Genomic DNA, 11666 nt, shown 5'->3' with positions numbered 1-11666 from the left:
ATGGATCTTTGTGGTTCTTAACAAATGGTGCTACCTGCAGGCTTGGTGTGTGTGTGTGGGAAGAATCTGTGTTAAAACAAACAAAAAGCCCAAAAACAAAACTGGGAAAAAAACCTCCAAACCAACCAACCAAAAAACCCCAGTAATTAGATGGCCAGAAGTTTAATGCTTAGCCTAAAAAAAAAAAAAGGCATCTGATCAAATCAGTTCATATTGCAGCTGAGGAGATGAGTAACAGTGGAAATACCGATTAACAGAAAGTTCTTTGGCTGTGAGCAGCTTATTGTGCTGGCTTCAAAATAACGTAGTTAAAACTTTAACGTTTTATATAATGACAGGAAGAGGATTGTCAAGGGAAAACCCTTTTCCTCTTTCTTCATGTTCTTTAAACTTAAATTACTCAATATTTAAGTTTTTGGAGTCACTAAGTAGATAAATATACGTAATAAATGTAAACAAAAAGGTGTGATCAAGAAAGGGGAGGAGGAAAAGCAAAAGATGTCATGGGTATGGTAAGAGCACATGGCAAGTGTCATTTCAACAACAAATCAGCTACAGAGCATACATTATCATGGTGTGACATTAGACATTAGTGTGTCATGCACTCTTTTTGCATTTGTTCCATGCTAATCTTTGGTATTGAACCTTAGTGAAAAATTCAATAATTGGAAAGTCTTTATATTTGCAAAATGTGGAGGTTTCAATGGTTTTAACCTGTAAAGAACAATCCCAAGCATATTATTTTTTTTTTTAGGTAATACAATAGCTTGTAGTATTTGTATTCATTATTCCTTTTCTCTGATTTAGATGCTTTTTTCAATATTCAGCTGAATTAAGTCAGATTATATGCAGAACAAACTTTATAATACAAAAATAATCAATAAAATCCTGTAAAATCTTAGTTAAAAGTGAATTACATTCTAGAAACCCTTATCTATATCAGTCAAGTGAATCTCCTTGATTGCAGTTATTTTTGGTATTTTTTTAAATATGTGTGGAGCAGCAGCTGTTTTGATTCTGTAATAAATACTGAATTATAAATTGTCTTGAATTGGCATCAGTCTGTTGTCATTCTCTTTGAGAAGCAACTAGACAAGGCAGCTGTGGTCTGAAGAAATAATCTTTTTTATAGTGAAGTACTGGGGTTTTTTCAGTATTAAAATTGATGCTGAGAATTACTGATGAGCTCAAACAACTACACACCAATGAACTTAATAGTAGTCATCTAATACCTTATAACCATGGAAATAGCCTAAAAATACAGTGTAAAATTTTTCAGTATGTATTTGTAGGTAATCGTATCTGCATTCACAGATACTGTGAAACTCAAAATTATTTTCTTTTATAGAAATCTTATAAATGATGCCTCCCTCCTCTCCCTTCCCTCCTCCCCCAGATAATGAGACAAAGCATGTTGAAACCATATGGCAGCTTGAATAACTCACATTAAAAATCTTGAGAGAGGACAGCTGAGTGTGTGCATGCTCTTGAGTTTTGGACTACTGCCTGTGAAGCTGGCCAGTTCTCTCATCATCTAGCAGGGCTGTTCCCTTGAGCTTTTGATGTTTATGACTCTAGCTTCTGATGCTACTGTCGCTTTCAAGTGTCTGTCTGATTTCTTGGGTTTAGGACCGTTCTTTGCACTTGAGCACAGAAAAGGAAGTTCTGCAGTATTAGGCAGAAGTCCTAAGCTGGATCTCGCTGACATTTCTGCTCTGATTTTCCTTTGTTCTGGTTTTGGCCAAGGGGGGGTAGCTGTTTTGCAGTGAACTTCTACCTCCTTCCCTCCTCCTTGTAGTTATTCTTCAGAGTTGATTGCATTTCGTTAGTGGGGTACATGCCCATGTTTCAAACTGAAGTAAACTTCCAGTTCTCAAGGCTTTTTATAACTCAAAAGTGCATGTAGATATCTCTTTCTCCCTTCCGTTCCTCAGGGCATATATTGCTGTGCAAGGGATTATTGGTCTTGTTTTGTTGCTGTTTATATATGACTAGGTACTGTGATTAATTTCCAATCTTGGTGTATGACTATTTTATTTATACTTTTTCTAGCATTCATTTGTATTTCTTAGCATTTCAACTCTCAAACAGAACAACTTGAGTCTTTCTAGAAGATTACTGAAAATATACCTGAACTGCAGGGTAAAAATTAGGAATTAAAAGAACAGGAACAGTTAAATATTTAGTTGTCTTGGCTAGAAGGACAGGATAGCTCAAAACTTTAGTACAATTTTTTTTTCTATGCTATGCTTTCGGTAACTATGCTCCTGATGGCACAAGAACTATAAGGTTTCTATGTAATAAATTGACATGAAAGTTTTTTAATTCAGTGACTGAAACATCACCGTATTTGTCTCACTGCTAGATAAGTAAGTAAGTAAGAAACAACTGCTTCTCCTATTCTGAAACTTCTCATTTACTACATTAAAATATAATTAAGCCAGCAAAATATGATGAGTGCCATTATTGAGTTTTAAATGGATTTTTTTTTCAGTGAAAATCATTGTGTGGTTTGCTTCAGTATTTTAGCTTTTGCTGTGTTACCTGTTTACTTCTAGCTTATTAGTGTAAGATGGGAGCAGCAGGTTGATCCTCCTAGAAGCTGTGCTGAGGCACGTGCAGGACAGGGAGGTGACTCAAAACAGTGTGACTTTACTAGGGGCAAGTCCTGCCTGACAATCTAGTGTCTTTCTACAGTGGAGTGACTGAATCAGTGGACAAGGGAAGAGCTGCAGATGTCATCTGTCTGAATTTCAGCAAAGCCTTTGACACAGTCCCCTGCAACGTTCTTCTCTCCAAGCTGTAGAGATTTGGATTTGATGGGTGGACTGTTCAGTGGATAAGGAATTGGTGGGATGGTCAGTGGTTCCAAGTCCAGATGGAAGATGGTGACAAGTGGAATTCCTCAGGGGTCTGTGCTGGGACTGGTGCTGTTTAATATTTTTATTAATGATATTGACAATGGGGTTCAGTGCACCCTCAGCAAGTTTGCTGATCACACCAAGCTGAGTGGTGAGGTTAATGTGCTGGGGGGACGGGACACCATCCAGAGGGACCTGGACAGGCTGGAGAAGTGGGCCCAGGTGAAGCTCATGAGGTTCAACAAAGCCACATGCAGGGTCCTGCACCTGGGTCAGGACAGTCCCCATTATCCATACAGTTAGGAGATGATGTGTTTGAAAGCAGCCCTCAGGAAAAGGACTTGATGGTACTTGTGGATGAGAAACTGGACATGAGCCACCAGTGTGCATCTGCAGGGCCAGCAGATTGAGAGAGGTGGTTCTGCCCCTCTGGTGAGACCTCACATGGAATATAATGTGCAGCCTTGGAGCCCTCAACACAGGAAGGACATGGACCTGTTTGAGTGCATCCAGAGGAGGGCCACAAAAATGAACAAAGGGCTGGAGCACCTCTCCTATGAAGGCAGGCTGAGAGAGTTGGGCTTGTTCAGCTTGGAGAAGAGAAGGCTTCGGGGAACTTATAGCGACCTTCCAGTATCTGAAGAGTGCCTGTAAGAAATCTGGGCAAGAACTGTGCACGAGGGCATGTAGCAGCAGGACGAGGGTTATGGTTTTAATCTAGAAAAGGGTAGATTTAGGTTGGATGTTAGGAAAAACTTCACTGTGAGGGTGGTAGATCACTGGAACAGGTTGCCTGGAGAGGTAGTGGAGGCCCCATCCCTGGATATAGACAAGGTCAGGGTCTGAGCAACCTGATCTAGTGAAGATGTCCCCGCTTACTGTAGGAGGGTTGGACTAGATGACCTTTAGAAGTCCCTTCGAACACATTCTGTGATTCTATGATTGGAGACTTAAGCAGGGAAGCAGAAGTGGGAACATGACTTAAACTGTTCTTTCCCAGTCCCTGAATCTCTGAAATGAGGTAGGCTTAAATTTTACATGAGGGTAGATTATTTTGTTTTGCACACAGCTTCCCCTCTTAACTTTGAGACAGATTACTAGAGATAGATTTTCATAGAATCATAGAATTGTAGGGGTTGGAAGGGACCTCGAGAGATCATCAGGTCCAACCCCCCTGCCAAAGCAGCTCCCTAGAACATATCACTCAGATAGGCGTCCAGGCGGGTCTCCTGTGGGTGGGACCCCACAGTGCAGCAGGGGGAGGGTGTGGAATGAATACCCCGCCCTCCCCAGCCAAGAAGGAAACCAACTTGTAAGGAACTGACCGAAGCCCCCGTTTTCCCATTCCCAGCGCCTCCCTGTGCCACAATGGGGGGAAGGGAGCAAAATCATGACTAAAGTGAAGTCTGCTAAGTATGGAGAGGTGAGGGGAGGTGCGTTAAGATCTGGTCACGCTTCTCATTACCCGACTCTGCTCTCCCTGGGTGTGTCGTGTAGTGTCATAAATGAGTTTTCTTTCCTTGATTCTGTGTTGAGTCTGTTTTGCCCGTGACGCTGAATGCGGAATGATCTCTCCCTGTCCTTATCTCGACTCCTCAGCCTCTTAATATGAATTTTCTACTCTGTCCAGCTGAAAAAGGGAGTGATAGAGCGGCTTTGGTGGGCGTCTGGCCTCCAGCCAGGGGTAAACCACCACACTGTGTCACCAAGATGTGTTCTAGATGATGCTGAAAACACAGAAATGAAAAGAATTAAGCCTTCTTTGTGTTCATATGTCCACTGTGATAATAACTGTATCTTTATGTTAGATATGGTAATGACTTGGGGCAGACAGACAGTTGGATCTGTAAAGGCACCGAACTGTATATTTGGAATAGTTGTGAGAGAAGACAGGTCAGGGAATACAAGAACAAGTAAATAACATAAAGTTCAGAATATTGGTTATTCTGGAGATGCTTATGAGAGTCTTTTTATTTGTTAAACACTAGCATATTGTTTATTTTTTTAGAAATGCATTAGAATAACGTAGCTCTTGTATTGCATAAAGGCTCTATTTTTGATCAAGCTCTGTTTTGCATTTAGGAGGATAACGTGTTTAAAATGGAAGTTGACGTAAATGGAGAGTCCAGAACTAACCTATCCACTCTGCCTGTGCCTCATGGAGAGGTGAGTCCTGTGGGCAGGGTGGAAGCAGAGAAGCCCCGCTGTTCCAGCACCCCCTGCTCACCCATGAGACGGACGGTTGCGGGGTATCAGATCCTTCACATGGATTCTAACTACCTTGTTGGCTTCACGACCGGAGAGGAGTTGATAAAATTAGCCCAGAAATATACGGGAAATGAAGAGAATAAAGGGGAATCTGGGCCGAACTGGCGCTCCAAACAGCTTGATTCAGGACTTGCACGTTCCTCCCGTTTGTACAAAACTAGAAGTAGGTACTATCAGCCATATGAGATCCCAGCAGTAAATGGAAGGAGGAGGAGACGAATGCCCAGCTCAGGGGATAAATGCACAAAGGCTTTACCATATGAACCTTACAAAGCGCTTCATGGTCCTCTGCCTCTCTGCCTTTTAAAAGGAAAAAGGGCTCATTCGAAATCCCTGGACTACCTCAATCTAGACAAAATGAGCATTAAGGAACCTGCTGACACAGAAGTGCTACAATACCAGCTCCAACATCTCACTCTTAGAGGGGACCGTATGTTTGCAAGAAATAACACATGAGCTATCGTCTCGAACTTGGAACCAATTTCTGATCATTTCTCCATTGCTGCAAAAACTACACCGTCGTACTGGGTACTTGACTTTCCACAATTGGCTTTATCAATTAGATGTTATCAGAAAGTAGTTTTATTTGAATAGAATCTTGTCAATGCAAGGTGTTACAAATACTCAGAGGGAAGAATCCGGAGCTTCTGATGCAAATTTGAATACAAGCGGTGGATATTTCTTTGGACACCTTTTACCCAAAAAACAAAAATTGAAATTTTTGGCTTTGGGAGTTGGTTTTGGACCATTAGTTCTAGTATTTACAGTAAATTAACACTGAAAGCTTGGTTATGTCTTCTTAGTTGTTAATAATTTTGCCTTGATGGTAGAAACTGCTCTTGGATAGGTACTCAAATTTGGAGGGGGGTGTTGGTCTTACTATCTTTCCTGTGTTCTACAGGAAAATTAATGTATTTTTTTATAATGGGGAGGAAAGTGAGCTTGGCAAAATTTGATCACATGCTGTTTCAACAACCCAGTTCAAAAATTTTTGAACTGCATTTGCACTGGTGATGAAGGTGATATTCATGAAACAAACCTTTGCTACTTGAATCCTACTTAACTATTATTTTGCTTCAGCATGGAAGTAATTCCTTTGTCTCTGTTCTATAATATTTGGGTTAAAAACATCTTTTGGGCAGGGATGAATTTTATTAGTGGGATTTATTTTCTTTATGTTGTCTTGACACATGAATTAATTTCAGATTGCAGTAAATACATTGGAATGTCTGCATTGGTGTGTCAGTCATGTTTTTAATCTTCATTCATGATTTCTGTATCATAATAACGGAAAGTGTCAAATAACTTAATCATTGCTTTGGAAATTCAGTTGATTGAAGCACTGAACACTTGAAATCTGGAAGGCTTTTTTTTTGTGGAGTGCAAGTGAAGAGTTTCTGTGTCAGCACTGAAGAGATTATCCTAGATTATTCAAGAGAGTAGATTGAATACACTGGTTTACTTCGTTACTTAAGAATTTTTTATCCAAACATGACATCAAATACGGTTTTGACAGCTGTATTCCTAGAGGTATTTAAAACGTTTCAGTAACTTATATTTAAGAGTGAAAAATAGTTTTTAGACTACTTAGGTGCAATCTTTTACTGAAGCAGTGTGGAACTTGATTTTGTCTGAAGACCTCTGCAGAAGTTTAAAAAACCAGCCAAACCAACAGATTGGTTTAAGACATAAATTATTCAGGTAGAATTAATTTTTTGTTAGCTTTTCTTATTATTCAGCTTTAACAGGAAGCATGAGTTAGTACATGTTCTGTGGAAAAGTAAGAGTGTTTCTCATTCTGTCACCTACTCCACAGTTGTAACAAAGGCAGCCCAGCAGTCTGCATTCTGCAGGTTTGGTTACCTCTTTTTTTTTAGGTTTATTAGAATCTTTGTGGCAAACTCATATGTATTTTTAAAAATTTAACTACACCCATGTAAATTCAATGTATTGAATAATGATCTTGAAAGTAAAATCTTCCTATATAGTCTTTAGTTTCAAAACCAGAATATGGTTAGATGCCAAAGAAATAAGGGGTTCCTATAAGGAATAAACAGTACTGTTCATTGAAATACCCTGTAAAACTGTATTTCTGGCTGAAAAATAAAAAGGGTGGTATAAACATTTGTTGTTGTGGAGTCGTTTGCTGCACAGGCAGAAGAGGGCACTTAGGAAAAAGCCCTAACTGTAGACCAGGCATGACTTGAAACAACAACTTTAAATCAGGTCTATTGGACCTCTTGTGGAATAGGTGCTTAGTTTTGTTACTTTTGTTTCAGGAAATGGGCCACACAGTTATTAACTTCCGTGCATGTTTTTAATGTCATCCTGTGCTGTAAGTGCACAGCTACACTAAGGTTGATGGCTATCTAGCTAAGCCCAAAGGGGAAAAAATGTGTTGCTACATTATCTGGTGATTTGCTTGTGAAGGTGCTTGTGTGTGGTAATGTTTGTGTTTGCAGTTCTCATGGCACATCCTCATTGAAGAGCCCCGTGTTTTGCAAGTTTCATTTGTTAACATTCTTTATAAAAGTTCTTATTCATGAGGAGTTCCTGGTTTTACTTCTAAATTTAGCCCTCGCCAAATGAAAGCTTTTGGTCTTGTCATTTTTGTTGCTTATTATCTTCCATTAACTTCTATTAAACCATTCTATTAAAATCCAAGATAAGATGGTTCCTCAGACTACTAAAATGAAATTGAATACGATCAATAGTGACCTTTCAAAGTGAGTTCTCACTGTTCTTGTGGGATTGGGGGTGGGGGGAAGCACCTCCAAAAAAAAGCTTCCTTAGCTCTATCTTTTTTTTCTAGAGGATTAAAAGAATTAAGGTAGAAATGATGCAGCATAGTAACACAAATCTTCCTTTTAACAGGCCATTAACATGGAAGCAGAACTGGAATCCAGTACACATCTGTGAACTGGGATATTGAGGCAGATCTTAAATCCAAGCACACTGCTCACTTTGTTTTTAATTTTAAATACACCAAAATGGGATTGGTATTAAATTCATTCTTTCTTTCAGTGTTTTCTTTCTTCATTTCAGGTAAAACACTTGTAACCACTTCTGTCTTGCTATGTTATGGTTTGTATTTACAGCTATACATAGTTTCTAACTGACATGCTTTCCTTCACCTTCCCTTGGTCTATCGATTTTATTTTGGCTTCTTTCTACTTGGTTCTCTTGGGTGATGATCTCTCTTGGCTAGGCATGTTTACTGTAGTGGGGATTGTTAACTGCAGACTAGGGCTACTGGAAAACATTATAAAATAAGTAACAGGCAAGCTTTTAGAATTTTCTAAAACTGTTTTCCTGAATATTGTGGGGAGGAAGAATAGAGAAATGGATAATGGTTATTTTTAAACTGTCAAAAATGCAGGTGTGGCTGTCTGGACGTGGAGAAAGGTTCTCAGTAGTTCTGGGATTGGCGAGCATGAATAATTTAATTAGGCCAACAAGAGGACAATTGTAACTTTTTTAAGAAGAATTAGAGGGGAGATTTAGGTTAGAAGTGAGGAAGAGGTTCTTTCCTGACAGGGTGGTCGGGCACTGGAACAGGCTCCCCAGGGAAGGGGTCACAGCCCCAAGCTTGACTGAGTTCAAGAGGCGCCTGGATGCTGGGCTCAGTCACATGCTGTGACTTGGCTGGCCCTGTGTGGAGCCAGGAGTTGGACTCAATGATTCTTATGGGTCCCTTCCACCTCAGGAGATTCTATGAGACTTCCAAAATCTACAATACCTGCTGAAATACCAGCTGATTTATTTTCACTAAACCTGTGTGGTATCAGGCTGTATAATTTGCTTTTGAGGAAATGAAAAGGCTGTCCAGGTCTGAAGAAGTCTCAGCAGATTTCATAGTATGTTTGTATTTGGTAAAGTAGTGGATTCATTTACCACCCAAAAAAGTCTTAAGGTCAGTAATAAACTAAAGTCCAGTTTTTATGGATCAAATGAATGCTTGCGGTAGTAGGACGGGCATACTACCAATAATACAGACTAAGCAAAGAACTGTTAATGAATATCATAACTGTTGTATTTAACTTTCAATGGTACCAAACAACATGAAACAGAAATCATTCAACATAATCATGTTTTTGTGTTCTGGATGGGTGATTGGTCTGGTTGAAGTAGGTTATTAATGTTAAGCCTTATCTTAGAGGAATGTGTGCTAAAAAGAAACAAAGGGAAAAAATTAGCATCAGTGAGAATATAAGAAAAAAATATTAAGAGGAAGGTTAATCTTAAAGTGGAGCTACATTACAGAAATTAAGTTTTTAAGCTGTTGTAGGAAATACAGGTCTAAAATGGAAAAATGTAGATTTATTACAATGCTAATAACTTCAAAGACAGTGTAAAGCTTGGTAACCAACAGTAGAAGTGTGTATTTGCATGTTGTCTGAACATTTGACAAATACAATTTTATTAATGACTTTGTGAGGACTTATTATTTGCATGACTGATTTTTAGTGATTTGACCTGTTACTTGTGGCAGCAGTTTCCATGATGAGTGATTAGACTGAACACAAAGAGAGGCAAAAGCATGAGTCTGATAGATCCTCAGAACAATGCACTTTATTAAGTTTGGATTATTGATTATTCTTTTGTCTGTATCACACCACAGGTTGGTGGTTTTTTTTTTAGCCAGAGGTTAGTTCCAACTTTTCAAGTTCTTCAGAACCTTCACACAGATTGTGGTGGTTTTTTTCTGCAATGATTTTGCTACTGAAACATTTTTTCCTCTCTTTATACCATCATAAAAACGCTCAGGGAAGATCAAGCTGTATCTGCAGTTCTATAGAATATGGAAAACCTTTTCTGGAAGGAGCAAGAGGATCCCTAGTTGTCTGCAGTACTTGCTTCTGATCTTGTAAAAGCTAACTATCATTGTTAAATGCATGACAGAAACATAGAAGCATTCTATAGTAGCATAGATATCTGAGCTACTTTTGTAGGTGTTCTCTTCTGACCTAACTGGGTGTAGTTGGGAGACTGTAGGCTCTTAGGTAATGCTGATAGCTGACATACAAAGCATCCGTTTTATTTAAAAAAGCCTCTGGTATCTTGTGTCTCTGGGATAATTATCAAGCAATTCTTTGACCTTTTTTTCTTGCATCAGTGATTACTTCCGTCAATTGACAGCCACTTTACTTCCTCCTCTATAATGCGAAGATCATTCTTGATGAGGCTACCTACACCCTCAGAAGTTGCCTTTGGTTGCAGCATTTGGCTGCTCCTGGATGGCAGTACTTAAGATTCAATGGTGCTGTTCCAGCACAACTTAACCCTGTGCATATTTTCTCTGATGGCTCAAGAGAGGGAACATTACCTTAATGTCTCAAGATCTAATCTTTCTTACATCCTCCTTAATGTACACTAGCCTTAGTAGTAGGGAGTGACATCAAGCCCAAGGTACAGAGCTGCTATGTAGGCCACATTAGAAGACCTGGGGAAAGGAACTGGGAAAGCCTGACTTGCTCTGAAAACAAAAGGTGGTGATTAAGTGACCACATTCCATCCACTCTTAGGAGATTGCAGTCTAAAATTGCATATACTTGATCTTACCTATCATAGAATTGGTCTGGAGGAGGGCAAAGAAAGAAGCTTTACACAGTGCTTTTATATCTAAGAGGAGTGGAAAAATGACCAGACTGTATCAGGAGAAAAGCTGGAAAAATAAATGGGCAACCTCAGAGCGCAGAGCTGCTAGAATAAGAAGGGTGAAATTCTGTGTGGTTTCAGTGTCAAAGCAAGCATAAACATGAAGTAGGTGGTGTCTTAGTCTCAAATCTCTCTGTAAAGCAATTGTCTGTATTTCTGGATGATTAAGGAGGGTGGTGGGACACTTCAGCAGAATCATAGCATCACAGACTGGTTTGGGTTGGAAGGGGCTTTAGAGATCATCTTGTTCCACCCCACTGCTATGGGCAAGGACACATCCCACTAGCCCAGGTTGCCCAAAGCCCCATCCAACCTGGCCTTGAACACTGTCAGGGAAGGGGCATCCCTCCCTGTGACTGAAATGCTGTGATTGAAGCTGGGCTGCAGTCAGGATAGAAAGGAGGAGGTTGAGTATACTTTTCATGCTTTTATACCAGATTAGATGAAATTCAGAAAACAGTTCTAGCAGATCTGGTGGTGCTTCTATGGGGTTCTGCAGCTCTACACAGTGACAATAGGTAGATGGTGTATTTTCACAGTTCTCTGTCAAACTAAAGTGTAGGAAACTGCCTGAGCAAGAGAAAAACCTTTTATCTGTTATATTCTTTTTTTATTACTTTTGTTGTTTGTTGGTTGTTTTTTTTTTTTAAACAACTTCAAGCTTCTATATGTATTCTGGTATAAATACCAACTGTGATGTCTGGTAGGATTATTGCCCTATTTCATCTTGCTTGACTCTTGGCTGCTGAAGCTCCAGATGACCTGTTCTTTCTGTGAAGGTGAAGGAAATACAAGTGCTAAAATATGCAAGAACTTTGAGAACAGCACGAACAGCTTGAACCCTATGAAAAATAGAGCAAACCATGATTTACTGTAGTG

The 11666-nt window shown here is 39.5% G+C and overlaps 1 protein-coding gene across 1 annotated transcript; it reads left to right on the top strand.

The window, feature by feature from the left end:
• Positions 1-4958: 4958 nt before the first annotated feature.
• On the top strand, positions 4959-5585 carry MACIR (macrophage immunometabolism regulator; the record flags this gene model as incomplete). The annotated part of the gene is made up of 1 exon (XM_084278026.1): positions 4959-5585. Exon 1 carries the CDS (start codon positions 4962-4964, stop codon positions 5583-5585), a length of 624 nt encoding a protein of 207 aa, XP_084134152.1. The 5' UTR covers positions 4959-4961.
• Between the last annotated feature and the right edge of the window lie 6081 nt (positions 5586-11666).

This window comes from Gallinula chloropus (genome assembly GCF_964237585.1).
Source record: "Gallinula chloropus genome assembly, chromosome: Z".
NCBI lineage: Eukaryota > Metazoa > Chordata > Aves > Gruiformes > Rallidae > Gallinula > Gallinula chloropus.
This window is presented reverse-complemented; position numbering and strand designations above follow the sequence as displayed.